This window comes from Narcine bancroftii, chromosome 4 (genome assembly GCF_036971445.1).
Source record: "Narcine bancroftii isolate sNarBan1 chromosome 4, sNarBan1.hap1, whole genome shotgun sequence".
Taxonomy (NCBI): Eukaryota; Metazoa; Chordata; class Chondrichthyes; order Torpediniformes; family Narcinidae; genus Narcine; species Narcine bancroftii.
The window spans coordinates 217,748,585-217,773,925 of record NC_091472.1 but is presented as its reverse complement, the minus strand read 5'-3'; the positions used below and the strand labels follow the sequence as shown (position 1 = coordinate 217,773,925).

The 25,341-nt window shown below is 40.6% G+C and overlaps 1 protein-coding gene across 4 annotated transcripts in view; it reads left to right on the top strand.

Moving 5' to 3' along the window:
* LOC138761591 (sperm-associated antigen 16 protein) overlaps positions 1 to 25,341 on the top strand; it is an 879,716-nt gene that overhangs the window by 299,046 nt on the left and 555,329 nt on the right. For all 4 annotated transcript variants that reach the window (XM_069933944.1, XM_069933945.1, XM_069933943.1 and 1 more), the window contains exon 11: positions 3,106 to 3,249. In XM_069933944.1, coding sequence (XP_069790045.1) covers positions 3,106 to 3,249 — 144 coding nt within the window. The remainder of the gene's footprint in view (positions 1 to 3,105; positions 3,250 to 25,341) is intronic.

The window sequence follows — 25,341 nt, the reverse complement described above, 5'->3', positions numbered from 1 at the left end:
TGCACTAATATTTTTTAAATTTATAGTAATGTTGCAAGATGGTTATAATGTGAATGTGTGCTCTATGATACTGCCACAAAATACTGAATTTCATGGCTTATTCATGACAAATTCTGATTCTGAGTAATTGAGAACATTAAGGGGTGATTTGCTCAAGAGGTTTTCAAGGTGAACTAAAAGAATAGAGAAGCAGAAATTATTTTGACTGCTTTGAGTCCCAAGATGTGGAAGCAGAGTCAAAAAATGCAAGTGATGCCCTTCAGGAGTACAGTTAGGAAACACCTGTGTTCGCAAATTATGGTGGAATCTTGAAATTCTCTTTCGAAGACCACAGTCGACGTTCAGTCAGATGTTGATTTTCAAGCTAAGATTGAAAATGTTTTAACCCTCTATGGTATAAGGGAGAATATGAGAAAGGCCGATAACATTGATTAGGCATGTTCTTGTAGAATCACTGGTTAGGCTCAAATGGCTAATGGCATGTTGCATTGTTTTCTTATTTCTTAAATCACCATCTTATTTTTCAGGCACAATGGTTGTCACTGCACAAAGTTTGTCATTTCACTGTGATTTCTTTAAAGCAGATCCTGCATTTGTTTTTGCATTGACTGCTTACAAGCAAAGTACCACCACCAGCAGAGATAGAGATTACACAGCAGCATTAGTGCCATTAGTCTTCACTTCATTAAGAGCATCTTTACGAAGTGGTGTCTTAATGAAGCAGCTGTCACGCTGAGCACTGGTGAACTTCAGTGCTGTGTGCTCAGCCCACTCCTGTTCACACTACTGACCCACAACTGCAACTGCCAGATTCAGCTCCAGCAGTCATCATGTTTAGATGGTCCAACAGTAGTCGGCCTCGTCAGCAACATCGATGAGAGACTACAGAGAAGAGGTGGAAAATCTTGTTTAAGGGTGTGAGAATAACAACCAGGCAAAAGAGATGATTGTGGATTTCAGGAGGACTAGGGACGACCACCCTCCAATGCATTTTAATGGCTCAGTAGTGGAGAGTGTGGAGAGGAACAAGTTCCTAAGTAGTGAGTTATCCTGGGCTCACAACATTTCCTCACTTATCAGGAAAGCACAACTGCAGCTGTACTTCTGAGAAGATTGGGGCGGACAAGGTGACCAGCTACCATCCTGTCAACTTTCTACAGGAGCTTTATTGAGAGTATCCTTCATCACAGTGTGGTAGAGCATTGGATCAGAGGTCAATTCACCAGACCATAACAGCAGCAGAAAGTCTCCCTCCCCTCTATCGACGTGATCCACCGTGATCATCGTCTGAAGAGTGTTATGAGCCCAGAGAACCCCAAAACCCAGCAGCAATAGAAATTCACCAAGACAAATGGTTACTTAAACAAAAGTTGGTTTTAATTTTCTTTAAACATAAAAACAGGATCAAACTTTAACTTATTACTATTAACTTAACCTAACTTAACCCCCTTCTTATTCTAAGCGCACGTCTATGTAATGTGTATAAGTTCATAAAAGTTATTTGATTCACAGTCCAATGTCACTTCTCACACCTCCAAGTTCACTGGTATCAGACAATTCTTATACTGTGCACAGAATTTAATATTTATGAATTTTCACCAGGCTCTGGTGGAAACAGTTAAGTGGTTACTGCTCAGGAAGGTTCTTGTCTTTTTTCAGAGAGAGATTTGTGGCTCGTTGAACACACACAAACTAATTTATTTCCATCAGTTACTTCGTGTCTTGGCGAGGAAACTTGCCCCATCATGGGTTTCCAAATATCCTCTTCTTCTGCAGGTCACACAGAATTCCTTTTTATTTCCCTTATTTCAGGTAAAACAGTCAATTCCTCTTGTATGGACCACAAAGGTTTTAAACAAGCTGCCAGCTTGCCATGTTGCAGAAACCAGTTTTTCTTTCTCTCTCTCTCTCTCTCACTTAGAGAAAGCCTGTTTTGTCTCCTCTCTCTCTCTGCTTGCAAAACCACATGACCTTCTTAGAACAGCAAACTGCATTCAGACAGATTGCAGCACTGGCCGCAATCTTCTTAGTCCATTCATCTGTTAATTTCAAAACAAGTAATCCATCACTCCACAGCATGTCCAATTAACACCTACTTGTGAAGTCCATATAGGCATTCTTCAAAGTTTTTGCATAGACACTCGGAGCCTGGACAGTCTGGCTGGAGCAGAGCTCCGGCATTTTAAATAAGATCTGTTTTGTGAAGTGTTTGTGTTTGTTTGTGACCGATACTACATCCACAATCTATCTCCTTCAAATATAAAATATGATATAATCCTTCACAAGAGGGCTTACAAAATCATGGAGGACCCCTTCCACCCTGCACACAGCATCTTCCAGCTACTCCCAATAGAAAAGAATTACAGGAGTATCCAAGCCAGAACCACCAGGCTGAGAACCAGTTTCTTCCCACAGGCAGTGAGAATGTTGAACTGCTCATACAATCCCTCTGAGACTCTACTATTATTTGACAATACTTATTTATTTATATGTACTGCATATACTGTAAATCGCTTGTAAATGTGTGGGCTATGTTTATGTATGTGTTTGCATGTGTATTTTACATTGAGATCCGAATAATTTACACTAAGGACTGAAGAATGCCTTTTTGTCCAGGTCCACTTGACATGTAGTTTACAATAGTAAACTTGAACATGTAAATGAAGCCCTTACTTTGTTTGTTGTGTTTAAGTAAGTGGGGAAAAAATAATGGATGGCTCAGTGATAATACAGGTACATCTTGTTCATTTTAGTTTCAGTTCTTAACATGAAAGTCCAGAAACTGTATAGGGTGGCAGGTTACAAAAAGACTACATAGTGTTTTCGACATTACAGTGAATGTAAATATATCCTTTAGCGTGTGTTGTATTAGCAAGATGGCAAATTGTTTTAATTGTCATCATTTTATATTCTTTGTGAAAACTTGATGGCACAAATTTACTAGTGCTTTGCAAAAATAACCTAATAATTCATGAAACTGTCATGACCAACTGTTTTTCCCTTAGAATACAAAGTATTCTCTCATGTTTATAAAATAAACACTATTGGAAAGCCCCTTTCACCATATTCAATCCATAGTTCTAATTTTTTCATTCATTTTTTTAGCCTCGCTCTTCATCCACGGAAACAAATTCTGGTAACTGGAAGTGATGAACGCCTCTGGAAGATGTGGTCCATTCCCAATGGTGATATCATTATGACGGGTGAAGGTCACAGTGATTGGGTTGCTGGCTGCTGCTTTCATCCAAGGTTAGTGGAAACATTATAGACATTCAGTTCAAACCCCATGGAGTGTAATGTAACATTTCATATTTGCTTTTGTTTCCCTTCCATTCTGTGCATTGCATTTCTAAATGATTTTAGTACCTTTCCTTGACAGTATGATGGTTTGGACTGAAATAGCGCTGGTGTTCATGCATATGTCTCCAAGTTTGCAAGGTGGTTCTGCCAAAATTATCAATGATTTATGACTGATTTATCCATTCTCCACCTGGATTAACAGAACATGTTCAATTATTTCTCATAAACTGGAATAATGTTCCAATTTCAGTGAAATATGAAACATTTCTGATTTTACAGACTGAAGTTATCAACCTTACTTTATTTTGCCCCTGGCATTAAAAAAAATCCTAATTCACAAGGTCAAGCCAAACTATTGCTTTGTGTTCCAGCATAATTTTCACAATAGCACCAGCTTTTACAGCCCAAAGTACAGGATTTTCATGAAAGACAGGAAGTTAATATACAGCTAAAGCAACGGTCCATAGCTCTTAACTTTTCATTCAAAGCATCCCTGCAGCCCAATTATCGACCCTTTCAAGTCCATTTATAGCCTTGAATAAAAACAGAAAATGATGGAAATGGACACATTGGGTAGCATCCGTAGAAAACAGTTCCAAATCTAGGCTCATGTTGATTCTCTTTTCAATTATTTCTCAAATGCCATGTTATCACATCCTTAATAAGTTTCTAGCATTTGCATTATAATGGGGCTAACTACCTATTTGTTTCTTTTATTCTCTCTCCTTCCATTCTTCAGCATGTGATATATTTGCTACCTTCCCATTCATCTGTGAAGAATGAATTTTGTCTCATTTCCATTGTAAAATGACATATCTTATCTGATATAGTAACCCCTTGAACTAGATTCTCCTACACAAGGAAATGTCCTCTTGACATCCACTCAGTCATGCCCTCTCAGGATCCTATATTTTCAATCAAGTGCCTATGACTTCTCCAAACTCCAGCTGGTATTAGTTATCTTGTCCAATATTTCCTAACCTCCCCATTGTAATCCCCTTCCAGTGCATTCAATCCTTCCTTAAATAGGAAGACCAGCACTGTACACAGTACACCAGACGTGGAGTTTATGCCCTAAGAAACTGAAACGCAATCTCCCTATTTTAATGTTAATTTCCCAGAGCAATCAACAACAGCTTTCTCTTCCTCTCCTTATAATTTGCACGCCAGTCTTGTATGAATCATGCATACGATTTCCCCAATTGCTTTCCAGTCTCTCACTACTCTTGTTCATAACTTTCCTGGCAAATTTTCCATATAATAATCCAAATGCCAGACTTTCTCAACTGCTGATCCAAAATTAAACCGAGGTTCTAACTGCATATTATCTCAATTCCATTAACTCCTAAATCCACCTGCATAATAGTCATTTATGTGGTGAGACCTTTTCTCATACATTCCATTTTTAACTCCTGATTTTATTTCTATGTCCTGCCAGTTACACAGTCAATTCCATAATTCTCAGCTCATTCAAAACTCTCCTATCATGCCACCTTTTGTTCACAGATGCTCGCCGATCTTCATTGATCTTTGGTTTGGGTTATTGCAGAAGCATTCAGGTCCAGATTGCATGATAGTATTGTTTAAACATAAACACAAGAGTTTAATTCCAAATATGATATAGTTAGATTTCCACTGAAGTGTTTTTTGACTGAACATAGCATCAAAAATCTTAGAAAAGCTGAAGTCACCATGCTAAGCATGATGAAAGATGATTGTAGTTTTTAAATATTAAGATGTCGCAGCAAAATTTCCTTTTGTTTGTATTCTCGACTCAACACGGTTCTGAAAAGATTTTTTGCCTTCCATCACATTATCAGATGTAGTTCCATTCACATTTACACAGATAATTGTGTCGGTCTTCACAGTGGAGGACACATCAAATATGCCAAAGATGGATGTAATGGATGTGATGGGGGGTGAGAACCTGGACGTGGTAGCTATGACTAAAGAAAACTTGAGTGTCAAAGGATAGATACTCCCCTGGTCTTAATGGAATGCATCCTAGGGTACTGAAAGAATCGGCAGAAGTTATTGTTGAGGCTTTAGTTATAATTCACCAAGATTCTCTAGTCTCTGGGCAGGTGCCGGTGGATTGGAAGACGGTGACTGTCATGCCACTATTCAAAAAAAGGATATAAATAAAAGGCAGTGAACTATAGGCCAGATAGTTTAACATCTGTAGTTGGGAAAATGCTTGAAGCTATCATTAAAGAAGAAATAGCGAGGCACCTGGAGCAAAATGGATCCATCAGGCAGATGCAGCACGGATTCGGCAAAGGCATGTCCTGCTTGACAAATTTACTGGAATTCTTTGAGGATATAACAAGTGTGGTAGATAGATGGGAGCAGGTGGACATTGTTGACCTGGATTTCCAGAAGGCATTCGATAGGGTGCTGCATAAAAGACTAATACAGAAGATAAGCGTGCATAGAGTTAGGGGTGATGCATTAGCATGAATAAAGGATTGGTTAACCGATGGAAAGAAAAGAGTTTTCCAGTTGGCAATCGCTGGTGAGTGGGGTGCCCCAGGGGTCAGTACTGGACCCGCAACTGCTCACGATATGCATAAGCAATCTGGAAGAGGGAACAGAGTGTAATGTATTTAAGTTTGCTGATGACTCTAAATTGAGTGGAAAAGCAAATTGTGCAGAGGAATTGGAGAAGCTGCAGAGAGATATAGAATTGTTAAGTGAGTGGACAACAGTCTGACAGATGGAGCACAATGCTGGCAAGTGGGAGGTTATGCACTTTGGAAGGAAAAAATGGAATATCGTAATATTATTTAAGTGGCAAATGATTGCAGCACGCTCCCATGCAGAAGGACTTTGGTGTGCTTGTGCATGAATCACAAAAAATTGGTTTGCAGGTCATTAGAAAGACAAATGGAATGTTGGTCTTCATTGCTAGAGGTATGGAGTTTAATAGCAAGGAAGTTATGCTAGTGATTCCACATCAGGAGTACTGTGTGAAGTTCTGGTCCCCTTACTTTATAAAATTTCGACATACAGCACAATAAAAGGCCATTTCGACCCACGAGTCCATGCTGCCCAATTTACACCCAAATGACTTACAGCCCCCGGTATATTTTGAAGTGTGGAGGAAAGCTGAGCCCCCTGGGAAAACCCATGCAGACATGTGGAGAATGTACAAACTCCTTACATTTCGCGCAGGATTTGAACCCCAGACCCGATTGCTGACACTGCAACAGCGTTGTGCTAACCGCTACTCTAGCTGTGGAGCCCAGTACTTGAGAAAGGATGTACTGGCTTTGGATGCAATGCAGAGGAGGCTCACCAGGTTGATTCCAGAGATGAAGGGGTTAACCTACGAGGAGAGAATGAGGTGTCTGGGACTGTACTCGCTGGAATTTAGAAGAATGAGAGATGATCTTATAGAAATTTAAAATTATGAAAGGAGGTATGATGGAGGTAGGTTAAAAAAAATAGGAATTATGATTAGTGGGAAAGTATCCTACTAATACTTTCCATTAGTAGGAGAGACCAGAACTAGGGGGGCATACCCTCAAAATTCAGGGTAGTAGATTAGGACAGAGATGAGGGGGAAACTGCTTTTCCCAGAGGGTGGTGAATCTGTGGAATTTGCTGCCCACTGAAGCAGTGGAGGCTGCCTCAGTAAATATATTTGATAGATTTTTACCAAATAGGGGAATTAAGGTATATGGGGAAAGGCAGGTCGGTGGAGATGAGCCTATCATCAGATCAGCCATGATCTTATTGAATGGTGGAGCAGGCTCAATGGGCCGGATGGCCAACTCCTGCTCCTATTTTTTATCTTCTTAATAAAACAATTTTTCTCATTTATGTCACCTAAATCACTGACAATAACTCTCTCCAACAAGAGGGTGTCTTAGAATATCTGCTTCATCAAATGCCTCACTTTAAACATCCATATGTCACCTTTAGTCATGGCTACCGTTTTAAAAGGCAAAGGTGTTCTGCAACAGGTGTTTCATTTGACACTTTAAAGCCATTCCATAATTTCTAAGGCACAACAATACTCAAGGCATCCAACAGCAATCAGGACAAGGCACACAGATTTGTTGGCAACTTAATTATCCGTCAGTCACATGACCATCATGTGCAACATCCACAAGATACAGAATAAACATGCTCTTTGACAGCAGCTCTAAAATCCATAACCACTATATAGAAGGTCTGAGGAAGCAGGTCCATGAACGCATCACCCCTTCCAAGTCATCCTCTCCTGACGTTATGCTACCTTTACTGAGGCCAAATCCTGAAACACCTTGCTTGACAGTATGGTAGAAATATCACCATCACATGAAATGCAACAGTTCAAAATACCGTCTCTCTATTGCATATTCATGAATATCTAACAATAGTAATCAGGGGTTGATCAGGAAAGTCTGCAGATGCTGTGATTGCAGTGCAATACACAAAAATGTTGGCGAAAGCATTTTCAGCAGGTCATGCAAGGGCAAGGTGAATCCTGTCCTTGTGTCTAGAGGTTGAGGGAGCCAGAGTAGATGTGCAGGAAATAGAGGAGATACGGCTAAGGGCTAAGTTGATGGTGGTAGACGGGAAGCCATGTTTTTGGAAGGAGGGCATCTTGGATGTTCTGAAATGGAAATCCTCATCCTGGGAGCACATATGACGGAGGGATGGGGACTGAGAGAAAGGAATAGAATCCTTGGGTGGGGTGGGGGGGGGAATAGGGTGTGAAGAGGTGTAGTTGAGGTAACTGTGCAAGTTGGTAATTTTGTAGAAAATATCGATAGCGAGTTTGTCTCCTGAGATCGAGACAGAGAGATCAAGAAAGGGGAGAGGGTTGCCAGAGATGGATCAAGTGAATTTGTGGTTGGGGTGAATATTAGCATGAGCTCATTACAGGTGCAGGAGGCATCACTGAAGTAGTCGTCAATGTAGTGGAGAAAGAATGGAGGAGCGTCGCATGTGTAGGCTTGCAGCATGGATTGCTCCACAAAGCCCACAAACAGCCAGGCATAGCTGGGACCCATGCAGGTACCCACAGCTACCCCTTTGACCTGGAGAAAGTGGGATAAATCAGAGAAAATGTTATTGAGGGTGAGAACAAATTTCACCAGATGGATGAGGGTGGTGGTGCAGAAGGATTTGTTGTTGAGAAAGAAACAAAGGGTTTTGAGACCTTCAGTAGGGGGAATGCAGGTGTGTCGAGATTAGATGTCCATGGTGAAAATTATGCGGTTAAGTTCAGGGAATTGGAAATTGTTGAAGTGATGGAGGGCATATGATGTATCATGAATGTAAGTAGGAAGGGAATGGACTGGTAGGGGGGACAAAATCGAGTCAAGGTGAGATTATACCAATTCAGTGGGGTAGGAGCATGTGGAAGCATATGCTTATCTTGCCTGTTAATGCACACAACCTGTAATGAATAACTGTAATACCTTTTGTGCACTGCATCAAACTTAAGTTTTTCATTTCCATCTTTATATCTCCTTTTACCCTCTTATCTGTGATCTGCCACAACTGTAGCTACCACAAAATGTTGTTTCTTTAATTTGATTCTTAGCACTTTGCATCATTAGTTCTAGCATTCCATCCATAATCATTTTGAGCTGTTCTTTAAATAGCTCAATAAAACAATTTTGCTGGAATTTTGTTCAGTTCTCAAATGTTGTCATAATGGATGAAGCTATTTTGTATTTTAAAAAATTGCATCATTATTTTGCACAACACAGTTTTCTTAAAATAATATATAGGAATGGGTGTATTGGTTGAAATATATTTTTGTTCAATACATTTGAGCATGGAAGGAAGAGTCAATATCTCTGAATGAAATATGTATAATCTCACCTTCCTACTCTTTCAACATCTATCTTTTCAGATAATTAATAAATTTCCTTTCATATTACATCAGCATTTTGTATTCTGAATTCACCACAATTCATGGAAGGCTTTTCTGTGACCTCATGACCTGCATTATGTAGTTGTTCTCTTCTTACCTTCATATTAAATTACTATTCATTTGTTATTATTTAACCAGCATTAAAATATTCACCATCTTCACCGTGAAAATTCCTCAGTTTGAGCACCTGTCTCAGAACTCCTCTTGATCGGGAACCAGATCTTAATATATCTTTTTCAGATGAAGACTGGCATTCCGCTCTTAGTTTGATCAATGATTATTACAATTTAAAGTAATACACAGAATACATATGTCCAAACTTAAATTACCTTCTTTTTATGCATTGTGTGAAATTTTAGAGGCCTTACTAATCCACATGTTTTGGGTATGTTCCAAATTAGGAAGATTTTGGGGAAACATTTTTCCATCTTTATCAATGATTTTTTAGACTAAAACAGACCTATGCCCTTTAATTGGCTTGTTTGGCTTTATTCATGATCCGACTATATCTTTGTCGGTATCTCAAGAGAAGGTTCTAGCCTTTAGCACGCTGATAGCCAGATGATGGGTTTTAATGAAGTGGAAAGATGAACTTCCACTGGATCATAGGCAGTGGCTACATGATGTAATGGCATAGTCAAGTTTGGAAAAATATTAGATATAGTATCAAAGATATAAAGTTCTACTTTGAAAACATATGGGGTCCGTTTATAGAATATTATCATGGTTGGTGGTTTTAGGCTGTTGGGCTGCTCCGGCGATGCTCCGTCTGGTTTCTGGAAGTTGGGATCCGATTTAGTTTCGTCCTTCTCTTTTATCTCTTTGTTTTGTATTCAAGTTACCTGATTCATAGGTAGGTTTAGATTATGTTAGTTTAGAGTTTAGTTTTTTTTCTTTTTTTAATTAAAGTTGATTAATTGGACTTGATATATGATGGTCTAGAGTAGATAGTAATTACTTAATAGTAATTGATATATTCCCAAGTTATGAGCAGATTGATTAGAAAGTAATTTATGTGATTTTAATTTTAATCCAAATAATATTAATTAACAATTAATAATGAGAATGGGAAACTGTTAATTAGAGCATTTTACCAGTTATATATTTGGTATATATTTTGATATTTCCTTGTTATGTTAATGCCACATGTATAATGAGATTATATTGAACTCAATAAAAATATTTTAAAGAGAGAACTCCTCAAAAATAGGTTTTTCTTTCTTTTATAAATATTTTCATTGAGTTTAACATATAAATTAGCATTATTTTTTTTAAGGAAAGCACATAACAAATCGTCTCATATACATGCACTTTTGCAAGTGCAAAAAAATATTGATTGTCCATGAAGTTCGGCAATGTGGAAAAAGAAGGAAAATTTTGGGAAGATACAACTATTTTATTGTGATGAGTTATGAAGATGAAAGTTTTGAAATATCCCAAAATATTTTTATTAGAGATATTTTTGATTTGAAGTTAGATATTTATCAGAGGAAGATTTGTATAGCTGTATAGCTGTAACATGGAAATTAGACAATAATGTGGGGTTGAGTGCAACTCCATGAATGGCAAACGGAATTATTAAATTGTATACCATTAGAGAAAATAATGTATAATTTACAAAAACAACCAGAAAAAGTTGATAAGGTTTGGAACCTTTATGGATTTTATTGCTATGGCTTCATCTACAGCATCTGCCATTCCCACTCCAACTCACCTTAGTTAATTCAAGGTTCAAGGTCATTATGTAAATCTGTAATTCAACTAACAAGCGGTTATATGATTATCAGGCAGGCTTTCTTTTCTTTTTTTTTATTTTTTCCTACATTTTTGGGGAGGTCAGGGGGAATAAATATGAAAATGTGTATTCTTTTTGGATCATTATTTTTTATTCTTTATGATATGGATAAATACTGTACTTGTATTGATGCAAATGAAAATTAAAATTCCCATTTAAAAAAAATTAATGGAACTACATCGACAGTTCCTTGATCCACAAAAATAGGTTTTGGTGGGATCTAACTAGATCTTACTGCTTCTCATAATGAGTCATTCTCGTCTTCAATATCATCTCAGGAAATCTCTCTGGTACTCGCTCTATTTCTCCAATGCCCTTCACAAAATAGGGTGCTGATAAAGCAGCCAACTTTTGATGCCAGCATTGCTACCACATGATTTCAGTGGTTATTTTCTCATTGAGCTCCATGTTTCAATGCTTATGCTGTCACTATCTAGAAGAATATTTGAAAATGAGAGGCAAACAAGAATATTTGTAGGTGCTGAGGTCTGGTGCAGGTGCCCAAAAGTGCTGGAGAAACTCAGCAGATCACACAGCGTCCATAGTAAGTGAAAGGCAGTCAACATTTCAGGCCTCGGACCTTCTTCATGAATGCCAAAATCAAACAGACACCTGAATTGGAAAGGTGGAAGAACTGGACCCAGGAGAAACTCTGGCTCAGTTAAGAGTTAACAGGTGTATAGAGGTGGGAGGGTAGAAGAGAAAGAAGGCTAGAAGTTACAGAAAGAGAGGGCAGAGGGGTAAGAAAGAGAGCTCTCTGACAGGAGAAGGAAGGGAATAGGTTGGGGAGCTGGAGGAAGGGAGTCAGGGGGATGAGGGAAGGAGGCTGTTAACAGAAATTTGATGCCATTGATGCCATCTTGTTGGAAACTGCAGAGAGACTATATGAAGTGCTGTTCCTGCACTTTGTGGATGGCCTCGACTTGGAAATATATGAGGCCATGAAGAGAGAAGTCTGTATGTTAATGGTGTGTGGAATTAAAGTGGTCACTGCGAGATCCTGTTTGTGACAGTAGGCAGAGTGGCATTGCTCAAAGAAGTGATCACTCAGTCTATGTCCAGTCTCCCCAATGTAGAGGAGTCCACATCAGGAGCACCAGATGTAGTAAATGTTCTCTACAGAATCACAAATGAAGTGTTGGTTAACCTGGAATAGTTGTAGAGATGTGGTGAAAACTTGAAATTATTGGTTACTGCTCCACAAAGTGAGAAATAAGTTGAATATCCAGAGCAATTCCCAGAAAACTCCAGCAGACAGATATACATAACATCTAAGAAATTCACAATTCAAAGGTGGATTGTGTGGCATCTAATTTCTGGGCAAAATCACACAACATTCTGTTTTACCGCAGCAGATGATGCTCGTGAGCAACATGGCTAAGTGCAAAACCTCTACTCAGCAGGTCAAGTAGCATCTGCAGAGGCAAAGGTTTGGTTGACAATATGTGTGGACACCCTGCAGCAGGATTAAGAAGGCAGTGGAAAGACTGCCAGTATGTGCAAGTGAGAGAAGGAAGGTGCAACAGGGGGTGATAGATGAAGAAAATAAAATAAGGCTGTTGGAACCAGGGAAGGGTAGAGACAGAGGCTGCAACCAGATAAGGAAGGGATGATGGGTAGATAGAACTATCTGAGGAGGGGTAATGAGTTGAGGTAATTAAGTTAGAAAAGAGATTGAACAAAAGGAGAGAAATCCTAGGTGGGCTGGGTGGAGTTGGAATGGAATACAGGAGCAGTGGGTTCCTGGGAATTGGGCTGTGGAAGTTCATAAGGTCATAGAAGATACTGGTGCATAATTAGTCTCCCAAGATGGAGACAGAGAAATCCAGAAAAGGAGAGAGGTGTCAGAAATAGTCCAGGAGAATTTGCGGGTTGATGGAAGTTGGTGGCAATTGATGAAATTGACATGATCCATACAAGTGCAGGAAGCAGCACAAAACAATCATTGATACGGTGGAGAAAGAGTTGGGGAAGGGTGTCATAGTTAGATTGGGACAAGAATAGTTCCCCGTAGTCTACACAAAGATGGGTATAATGGGTCCATGTGAGTGCTCACAGGTACACCCTTGATTTCTAGAAAGCAGGAGGGATTAAGTGCAAGAGCTGGGTCATCATGTTACAACTGAATAAGACTTGGGTGATTGTGTACAATTATGGCCAGTATGCTATGGCAGAGATACGATTAATCTAAAAGGGATGCAGAAAAGATTCACCACAATGTTGCCAGGACTGGATGGCTTAGGTTATAAGGAGAGTCTGGATAGGGTGCAATTTTTTTCGCTAGATCGAAAGAGACTGAGAAGCGATCTTACAGAGCTAAAATCATGAACAGCATAGAAATCATGAAGGGTCGCAGTCTCTCTCCCAAGGTAGGGTTATCTAAAACCAGAGGCCATTGGTTTAAGATGAGAAGGGAGAAATTTAAAAGGAAAGATTTACCTTGAAGAAGGGCTCAGGCCCAAAACGTCGGTAATATATTTACAACTCCTATGGACACTGCGAGATTGGCCATGTTACTCCAGCTTTTATGGTTTTTACTACAATCACAGCATCTGCAGACTTTCTTCTTTCATTCCATAAAAATATAAAAGGGACCTGAGGGGAAAGTTTAGAGGATGTTGGGTATATGGACAAGGTGCCAAAAGGAAGTGTGTGTAGGACTGGACCCAGCCAAGAAAGACTCAGCCACCACATTGAAAGTCACTAATGACTGTTATTATTCAAATTCAGCTCAGTCACCTTGTGCATTGTGATGTCATAATCACTGCCCCAGGTGTGCGCTGGGGAGGAGACTTGAGGCAGGGAGAAAACCCTGACAGCGCCATCTTCCCATGGCTGCCCTACCACATGGCATTACACATGGGGCCGGTTTGCCATGAGAGAGTGCACCGCCACACAGCCTCCCCCCCCCCAACAGAACCGGCTATGTGTCCCGCCGCTTGGGCAGGCAGCCCCGGCATTTGGGCATAGCCATCTGCACTGGCTGTGATAGGTCTAAGTCTGCCGCCTTCGAATGGTCCACGGTGAAAAGTTTGTGTTTACCCCCTATGTCCTGCTGGTCCACTGGAGGATCTTGTATGGACATTTGTATGGCCGTTGTAAAGGTGCCGTATGTGGGCCGCGCTGAACAAATACGAATTCCACCGAGTCCAGCTCTTTGGGATGATGTGTCGGCTGGACACAATGATGCGAGGGAGGTGGGGGGGGGGCTAGCGAGGATAGTTTCTTATGGAGATCTGCCAAAAGGTTCACGTGCTCGGGCGTGATGTTGGGCTCCAGGACAAAGAACTCACCAGACAGCAAGAGCGGCGCGCCGTAGACCAGTTCCACAGAAGATGCCTGTAGGTCCTTCTTGGGTGCTGCTCTGATGCCAAGCAAGACCCAGGGCAATTCGTCTGCCCAGCCTGGGCCATTGAGGCGAGCCAAGAGGGCGGATTTCATATGACGATGAAACCTCTCCACCAAACCATTTGCTTGTGGGTGGTAGGCTGTGGTGTGGTGGAGTTTAACCCCCAGGAGGTTCGCTAGCTGAGCCCAGAATGCGGAGATGAACTGGGTGACCCTGTCACTGGTGATATGCACTGGGACACTGAACCTAGCAATCCAACGACTAACTAGGTTCCAGGCGCAGGTCTCTGCGGAAGTCTCTTTGATGTGAACGGCCTCTGGCCATCTCGTGGTCTAATCATCTATTGTGAGAAGGTAGCGCGCTTCTCTGGACACCGACAGGTGGCCTATGACATCAACATGGATGTGCTGAAATCTCTGCATCGCCGGGTCGAATTGCTGGATTGGGGCCTGCGTATGCCGGTGGTCCTTGGAGGCCTGGCACCTGGTGCAGTTCCTCACCATCTCAGCCACCTTTTTGAGCCCATGCCACACAAACCGCTCTGCCACCATTCCCACTGAAGTCTTCACTGAGGGTTGAGCTAGGTCATGGACTAAGCTGAAAACCCTCAACCGGGTGCACCGAGCCGGTGGAGACGTCGCAGGGCAGTGTATCCACGCTGTTAGGCAACTGAATGTCCTGGAGCTCGAGGCAAGAGATGGCACACCGGAGAGCCTGCGTCTCTGTGTCCTGCTTCTGGGCCTGTGCCAACTGTGTGTAGTCAAGGCCGGGAATGAGAGCGTTGATCACCGGACGAGAGAGCGCATTGCCTGCCCTGTGCTGGATATTGGTGGTGAACTCCGACACGTGGGAGAAGTGGCGTTGCTGGTGAGCCAACCTCAGATCTTTGGCCATCATGATGGACTTGTGGTCCATGAACACCGTGAAGGGCCTGCCCTCCAGAAAGTATTGAAAGTGCCGGATGGCCAGGTACAGCACCAGGAGCTCCCAGTCGAAAGTGCTGTAACTGAGATCCGGCGGGCAGTGGGCACCACTGTCCATTGAACCACTGCTTGAGTAAGCCCCCTACCACCGTGGCAGAGGCTTCTACTGAGAGCCACGTGTGTGCCTCCAGGAGTGGGTGCACCAATAGAGTTGCGTTGGCGAGGGTCTCCTTTGTTGTGGCAAAAGCGGTCACTGCCTCCTCCGACCAGGTCAGGACTTTCTCCTTGGTGCTGATCAATGCGAAAAGCGGTCGCATGGTGGGGTTGGTGCCGAGGATGAACCAATTATAAAAATTCACCATCCCCACGAACTCCTGTAGGCCCTTGAGAGTGGTGGGTTTGGGGAACTGCTGGACAGCCGTGACCTTCTCGGGTGCCGAGATGGTGGGCCCTAGGAACTACAGCATCTGTTTGCCAAACTGGCACTGTTGACTGTGAGGCCAAACTCCACCAGTCAGGCAAACAGGGTACGAAGGTGTGCCTTGTGCTCTTCACAGTTGCGGCTGGCAATAAGGATATCATCCAGGTAGATAAACACACAGTCCAAGTCCCTACCCACTGCGTCCATGAAGCGCTGAAAAGTCTGTGCCACGTTCTTGAGGCCGAAAGGCATACACAGGAATTCGGAGGCCAAAGGGGGTGATGATCACTGTCTTGCCAATGTCCTCAGGGTGAGCCTGGATCTGATAATACCCCCGCACCAGATCGACCTTGGAGAAGACTTGCGCGCCATGGAGATTGGCTGAGAAGTCATGAATGTGTTGAACCAGGTACCTGTCCAGTGTGGTTGCATCATTCAAATGCCGGTAATCCTCCAGCCCCTGGAGGATTTGTAGACCATGTGGAGAGGGGATGTTCAGGCACTTTCCAAGCGATGGACGATCCCCAACTCGTGCAGATGGGAAAACTCCTCCTTTGCCAGCTGCAGCTTCGTGGGTGGAAGTTGTTTGGGATTGGCGTGCAGCATGGGGCCCTGCGAGGAGATATGGTGGTATACTCCGTGCTGGGGTAAGGTGGCACTGAATCGTGGTTGAAGGATGGCGGGGAACTCATGGAGTATGTTCGAATACTCATCCCTGGAAGTGGAAATTGCGGTGGTCTCGGGCCTGCAGGCGTTAGAGGCGTCCAGGCTCACCGAATGGAAGGTGTGAGCATAGACCAGCCTCATGCTCTTCATGCTAACCAATGACTAGGCATGGATCTGTGGTCCTCATCCACCAGGAGTAGTTGGATGGCCCCGGGCATCTGCTCGAGGATGATCTGATGGAATAGGAAGCAAGCTTTGTGATCCTCCGCCAGCGCCAGATTCTCACCCATTAGTGCCAATGGTGTGCGGTCCCTAAACCCGTCGAGGTGCAGGATCCTGGAGGCTCGCTACTGAGGGGAGGCCCGAAAGTGCCAAGGAGCAGGTTCATGAGGGCAGGATATTTACCCTCAGCCAGTGGGTTGTGTATTAGATTGTCCAACCTGGCTGCCGTTTCTTCCTCCAGCACACTCATGACGTGGTAGAACATTGTGGCGTCTACTGAAATGTTCCTCAGTTGAAACTGCACCTCCGGCTGCCCAAACCATGTACATGGGTGATGGGTCCAGAAGGGGGACAGTTTGATGGCAACGGTGTTGATTTCTGCCGGATCCATGTTCTTGAGACCAGAGAGGCATCTGGGCTCAATGGGGTCACCAATGTAGTGCTGGACACAGCCAAGAAAGACTCAGCCACCACATTGAAAGTCATTAATGACTGTTTTTATTCAAATTCAGTGCACGCCCTTTTAAGGGCAGCATGAGCTCAGTCACCTTGTGCATTATGGCATCATAATCACTGCCCCAGGCATGCGCTGGGCAGGAGACTTGAGGCAGGGAGAAAACCCTGACAGCGCCATCATCCCCGCCATGTGGCGTTACACGCAGGGCCAGTTCGCCATGAGAGAGTACACTACCACATGGGCACAATTATACGGTTGAAAAACATTTGGACAAGTCCTTGGATAGAAATGGTTGAGCAGGATGTTGACCCAGATGCCAGCAAATAAGTCTATCTCAGGTCAGCATCTTGGTTTCCCAGAATTTGTTGATTTCAGCTGCTCTTGCAGCTTGTAGTGAACCATTGCAAAGCTTGTAGATGAGCAGAGAATCACTGAAAACAACCTCAGGATTTCCACAATTTTATACTCGTGGAGTCTCCAAACGTTGCGTTGTGAAGTGAAGGTAGTGACCTATGGTTTCAGCATCAGTACCTGGGCAGGAAGAAATTATTCTGAGGAAGTTGTTCATTTCTGAGTTTGTTGGTCTAGCGTTTTGATTATTTGCACAAAATGTCGCCTCTCACGTCCTCATTGCTGGAAGCTTTATTCCTGTGACAGTTTTATGCCACTCAGGCACTTTATGGTGAGAAGATGAGCTATTGCACCTTGGAATTTCAGCTCATGATTTTGGATCATCATCAAGTATAGGAATCCTTGTGTTTACTCCTCCCTGACCTCCAGATTACTAAAATCACATGTTCCGCTTAATTCAGCACAATCAGGTTTCACTCTGTTACATTAACTGCTGTTATCACCAGTTGATTCATCAGGAAGCATAATTTCAGTTTCTTGAGCTTTCTGGGAGCATGACTTGAATCCATATGCTGCAGCAGATTGCCACATTTATATTAGACTAAATTATATTGCAAATATTCTAAAAATATGGAAAACTGTAAAATCAATGATAATGTCCTCCTTTCCACATATGAAGTTTTGCATCCCAATGAATCCAAAAAGTATCTTATATAAACTGCCAATAGTAGCAATATCTTTTATTCAGAATTAACAGTAGCGAGAGAAAGGTGCTGCACTCTTTCAAAATAATTATACTTTGAAAGAGTTTTAAAATAACACCATCTACAAATTCGCCAACTATACCACGGTAGTGGGTTGTATAAAGGAAGGAGATGAGTCAGCATACAGGAGGGAGATTGAAAACTTGACTGAATGGTGCACCAACAACAAGAATCTTGTACTCAGTGTCACCAAAACTAAGGAGCTGATTGTTGACTTCAGGAAGGGAAAGCCAGAGGTTTACAATCCAGTAATCCTTGGGGGATCAGAGATGGAGAGGCTGAGCTCTTAGGTTCTTGGGAGTCACAGAGGATCTTTCCTGGACCCAGCTCAGCAAAGACACTGTGAAGAAAGCACGTCAGTGTCTCTACTTCCTCAGGAGTTTGCAAAGCTTTGGAATGACACCAGAAAGCCTGGCAAATTTCTAAAGCTGTGTGGTGGTAAATGTGCTGACCAGCTGCATCACGGTCTGGTATGGGGGCACCAACTATGAGCATAAAACTTTGCAAAAAGCCCAGGACATGACAGGAAAAACCCTCCCAACTATTGAGTACATCTAGAGGGAACGCTGCCGTTGGAGAGCAGTAACAATCATCAAAGACCCAAACCACCCAGCACATGCTCTGTTCTTGCTGCTGCCATCAGAAAAGGGGTCATAAGACTCGCACCCCCAGGTTCAGGAACAGCTGCTCCCCTTCCACCGTCAGACTCCTCAACAACAAACTCAATCAGAGACTAATTTAAGGACTCTGACTTGTGCACTTTATTGATTTTCTTTTTTTATTCTCTCTGCATTGCACCTTCAGTTTATTTACATTTGTTATCTTTTTACAGTTCTTTATTTGCTTACATGTATACACTGTGTACAATTTTTTTTGGACTACCAGTTAGTAGTGATACTGCTGCACCCACAGGTAAAAGTATTTCAGGGATGTATGTGATGCCATGAATGTACTCTGACAATAAATCTGAACCTCACTAGTTTACATTTATTTGGGAGTGAATAAATGATCAACTTGATGCATGGTAATTAATCCAATCTGGCAAAACAAATCTTTGCAGGATAAGGTGTGGAGTTTTACAGTTAGCAAAGTATCTATAAGTTTATAGCATTGTTCAGATCCTGGCATTTCTGAGGATAACAAGCATTCTTGGGTCAAAGGCCCCAGGTAATTTCATGGTTGTTTGAGAGCCTTAGAACTAAGCCATAATGATCATTGTGAATGGAGCAAAGGGGCAAGGAACACATTACAATTGCAAAGACTACAATGGATTTTTCATTTAAGTTTTTTCTGCATCACTACAAAATATCCCGAGGTTAAACACTTATACAGAGTGGTTAGAATGTGGAGCTCAGCTGCAAAGTTTGAAATTGAAAAGGACTATGGTTTGGTTAAACCTATGTCATCGGTGCTCTGTGATTGCTTTAGGTGGTATGTGAGTGGGAAGGGAAGGTTGAGAATCATTGTTACTGAAATATGTTGCTTGAGAAAAATTGTTATTGTGTATCTAGCTGCTACACACTATGGCTCTGCGGAGCCTATAGCGGACTGAGCTTTATTGGACACACAACCCTGGTTTTATTCTCAAGATGAGGGGGGTGGTCAAAGCCCCCTCAGCGCTAATTGGTGCATTTGCGATCCGCTTTCCTTGATAGGCTAGTTAGATCCTTTAGCTGTGGCCATTTGGAAGGCAGCGCATGCCTTGTGCAGCCTGCTGGATCGTTGTGTTCATCCTTCATTTTGTGATGCATCCCAAGGGGGCTCTGAGGGGCCACCATAATTGGCCCATTTCCTTTGGAGTTATGAAACCGTGCACATAGCGGGTCAATTAGGTACGATTAAAACAGTTGTTTTCAATTTTTTTCTTTCCACCCACATACCACCTATCCATATATTTATCCAATTTATTTTTAAAACTCAAGATTGAATCTGTATTCACTACGTCAGATGGCAGCTCATTCCACACTTCTACCACTCTCTGAGTGAAAACATTTCCCCTTATACCTCTCCCCTTTCACTCTCAAGCTATGACCTCTTGTATTTATTTATTAATAGTTCCAATGCAGATCCCTGAGGCACACCACTCCTCCCAGACCTCCAGTCTGAGAAGTAATCATCCACCACCACTCTGTTTTCTTCCACCAAGCCAACTTTGAATCCAGTTTGCAACATCTCTCTCTCTCTCACATTTATATGTGTGTGTGTGTGTGTGTGTGTGTGTGTGTGTGTGTGTGTGTGTGTGTGTGTGTGTGTGTGCACACGCACGCACGCATGCACGCACGCACGCACATATATCCTAACCTTCTCAATCAACCTCTCACCTGGAACTTTGTCAAAAGCCTTACGAAATTCCATATAAACAACATCCCCAGCCTTTCTCTTTTCAACCTTCTTGGTAACTTCCTCAAAAAACTCGACAAGATTTGTTAAACATGATCTATCGTGCATTAATCCATGGTGACTGTCCTTAATCAGCTGATAACAGACCAAATATCTATATATTCTATCTCCCAAAGATCCTTCAAATAATTTACGTACTACTGACATCAGGCTCACTGGCTGAAAATTGCCTGTTTTACTTTTGGAGCCCTTTTTAAACAGCAGGACCACATGAGCTACTCTCCAATCCTCTGGCATCTCCCCCATATCCACCAAGGGCCCTGCAATTTAAGCACTCATCTCCTTCAAGGTGCAGGGGATATCATATCTGGTCCAGGGGATTTGTCTACCTTTATTCATTACAAGGCAGCAAGCACCTCCTCCTCCTTAAACTCCATATGTTCCATGACACCTCTATTGATTTCCCTTCCATCCTTATTCACTATGCTAATTTCTTGCGTAAATTCCGATGTAAAAAAAATTGTTCAAGATCTTCTCCCGTTTTGCGAGGCTCCACACGTAGTTCACCACTCTGATTTTCTAGGGGTCCAATTTTGTCCCTTATAATCCTTTTACTTTTAATATGCTTGTATATTGGATTTTCTTTAACATTATCTGCCAAAGCATCTTCATGTCTTCTTGTTGTCTTCCTAATTTCCTTCTTAAGCATTCTCTTGCATTTTCTATACTCTGCATGTATCTCATTTGCTCCTTGTTGCCTATCCGCAATCTCTGCACTCTCAAAAGGTTGACCTTGAAGGCCTTCCACCTGCTGGATGCATCCTCTGAAAATAACATTCCAATTGGCTCTTCTGAGATCCTTCCTCATTTCCTCAAAATTGGCCTTTCTCCAATTCAGAACCTCAACTTGAGGACCAGACCTATCATTCCCCATAATTAACTTGAAACTAATGATATTATGGTCACTGGACCCAAATGCTCACCTACACAGACTTCTGCCACCTGACCTGCCTGGTTCCCTAAAAAAAGATCAAGTATTGAACCTTCTCTTGTTGGTACCTCTATATATTGATGTAGAAAACTTTCATGTACCCATTTGAAAAACCCATCCAGTCCTTTTACCATACGAGGGTCCCAATAAGGGTGTTCAAATTTATCAGAATAGTAGACCCAGAAAATAATATAGTGGATGTTAACTGCCCCAATAATAGAGTCTAATATTAGGTAAAGCCATTGCACCATCTTTCTTTAATTTCTGCAAATGGAATTTACTCAATCTGTATTATTTTTATTCTAAATATAGGAAGATATTTTAGAGTCAATATTGTCAAAAAAAAATTTTGGAATAAAAACAGGGACTGCTTGAAATAAATACAAACATTTAGGTAAAATTTCATCTTAATAGCATTAATATGACCTGTTAAAGGTAAAGCCAATAGATATCATTTAGAAAGAGATTGTTTCACTAATCTATCAAAGAAAGAAAGTTAAAATTATACAGATCTTTAACCATTCCAAATAGGTGCATGTGTATTGGGAATAATTCAGTCTTATAAAGATTCAATTTATACCATATTGGGAAAGCAAACATTAGAGAATAGATATCTCAGGATGTGAAATATATACTAAAAGATCATCTCCATATAAACATACTTTGTGAATTCCATCTCCTTCATTAATTTCCCAAATGTGACTGGAACCTCTAAATTATGTTGTTAGGGGTTCCAAAGCTAAATTAAATAGTAAAGGTCCAAGAGGACAACCCTGTCTAGTTTCTCAAAATAACCTAACAAGTGAAGATTTTTGATTATTCGTGATGACAGCAGCAGCTGGACCTTGATAAATCAAATTAATCCAAGAGATAAAACCAGGGCCAAAATTAAAACTTCAAACAGATATTTCCATTCCACTCTATCAAAAACCTTTACTGCATCTAACGAGACTACACATTCTGCAGTTTTAAGCGATGGGAAAGTCCTCCTCTATTGGAATGTGGGAGAATTTCTCATGAAAGACTGCAGCAATTGAAGGTGGGAGCTGACTGTCTCCATTCTGTGGGCATCATGGTCCTGCCTGCAATCTCCACGTCCGAAAGGTGAACTAAATGAAGTCTTTCAGCATCGTAAAAGAACTAATGGTGATTAAGCAGATGAAAATTGCTGTAAGGGAACTTGTACATTTATAAATGCTTCATGTTGCATCTTACCTCAAAAAGCAGTATGAGTATTGATTTGTAGAAATTCTTTTTCAAGATTTTTTATTGGATTTTACATAGTAATAGTACATAAGTAAATCAAGCCATTAATGAAAGGAAATATATAAAAAGGAATATACAGAAAATAAACCAATGATATAAGTAAAATAAAAAGCAAACACTTAAACAGTTACAACATGTGGCGAATTGAAAAAAGATTTAAAAAATATAACTATTATACTATACTACAAATTCTAACCCCTTTCCTTCTGAAGTTATCTGGTAAGTACCTATAATTTCACTACCATTAAAAGAAACAACAAACTCACAAAGCAAGGTCCAACTGGTCTTATAAGTTGTGAAAATAATTGATAAAAGGACCCCATAAACTTGGAAAATTTAAATCCATTACAGTAGAAGAACATCTGACTTTTTTTTCCAAAGTTAGCATGCTATCATTTTGGATAGTGATTGAGTATAAGTAGGAGGGACAACATCTTTCCATCTCATCAATATTGAATGTCTAGCAATAAGGGAGGTAAAAGATGCTACATAGGGATTGAGATATAGTTAAATTCAAATCAGTTGTTTTAGTTGATCTAAAAAGGGCAATTATAGGATTAGGTATCAGATTTACATTGAGAACTAAAGATGAGGTACAAAAGATAACTTCCCAAAAATGGGAAGAGAGTAACAAGTTCAAAACATATGTAATAAAGTATCTTCTTCAGTCATACACCTGGTACATTTTGAGGAAATGTTAACTAATTGAACTTTAGAAAAGTAAACTTGAGGTACTACCTTAAATTTTGGCACACAAAGAAGATGAATTTACCAATTTTAAGATAGAATCTCATGTTGTATCTGAAAATGAAAGTTGAAGATCTTGCTCCCATAATGTTTTAATCTTATTATGGAATTATTCCTAGACTTTCCTAATAAATCATATATAGATGCTATCAACTTTTGTTGATTCAGTTTAAAATCATAGATCATCCCTATCATATTTATGGGGATCTATATAAATAATGTTTAGGGAAGATTAAATTTAAGAGATAGTTATTCAAATGAAGCTATTTTATGATCAATAAATAAATCTTGAAAAGATTAGATACGTAGCTTAAGCTATTCACAAAAAGCAGATCTTGCACAGAAAGTGGAAAAAATAGAATTAAGTAATATAGGGTGAGCATGTAAAAATGGATGATACCCGAAACATTTTCTAAATTCTCAAAGTATGCTTAACAACAAAATTATCAGATAATTTAGAAGCAGAAAAAGGTTATGGCACTCCAAGTATCAAAAGAATATTTTTTAGTAGAGTTAATTTCTAAATTAATCCAATTTGAAGAGTCCATTCTATCCTTCGAATGAATCCAAAAAAATTATAAATCTAATATTAGTTGCCTAATAGTAAAATCTAAAATTAGGTAATACCAAACCACCTATCTTTTGAAGGTTCTGAAGGAAAACTTCACTAAGATGAGGATGTTTATTTTTTGAAATATGAGGAAATAATTGAGTCAAGTGAATAAAACAGCTTAGGAACAGCTTTGAAAATATATCAAAACTTGGGTACGATGTTCATCTTAATAAGGTTAATTTGTCCAATTAGGGGCATCAAGAGAGGAGACCCCTGAGCTACAGACATCTTCATATAGTTCATTAAAGTAACAAAATCCTTGTTCAACAAATTATTATAATTTTTAATAATAGAAACATGTAAATAATTAAATTGATTTTTAGCTATTTTATAAGGAAGGACAGTACTGAGAGAACCAAAAGAATTCAATACAAAAAACTCTTTTCTGAAAATTTAGTTTACAACCTAAAAATTGACCAAATTGGTGAAGCAATGACATAATGGATGAAATCGAATGATCATGGTCTGAAATATACAACAGAAGATCACCTGCATATAAAGAAACCTTATGAACACTCCCACCTCTTAAGATTACAGAGATGTCATTAGATTGCCAAAAAGCCACAGCTAGCAGTTCTAATGTCAAATTAAATAATAACAGGCTAAGAGGACAACCTTGCCTAGTTCCATTGGTAAAGATGAAAGGGTTTTGATTTAAAATAACTGGTAAAGATTGAGGCAATTGGAGATAAATACATCAATTTAATCCAATTGATAATTATAGCACCAACATTAATTTTTTCTAACACTTTAAATCAATAGTCTCATTCTACCCTATCAAAAAGTTTTTATCAGCATCTAACAAGATAGCACACTCAGAAGATGAGACAGGAGGAGAGTAAAGATATTTAATAAGCAACGGATATTAAATTGTGAATGATGACCCTTAATAAACCCAGTTTATCTTCAGAAATAATAAAAAGCATAATGTTTTCCAACCTACAAGGCACTATTTTAGACAAAATCATAGCATCTGCATTCGAAAAAGAAATTGGCTTTTAAGAGGAACAGTCTTTTTGGGAATAAGTGAAATTGAGGCTTCATTAAAAAGTAGCAGGAAATTTCCCAACAGCAAAAGATTCAGAGCGATCTGAGTCTAAACGGGGTGTCAATGATTGCGAGAAAGTTTTATAAAACTCAGCTGGAAGACCATCGTGGCTGGGAATTTTGCCAGCTTGTAAAGCATTCATTATTGCAATAATCTCCTCAGAGGAGAAAGGCTTTTCCAACTGTGGCTGGTCTTATGAAGAAGGCAAAGGAC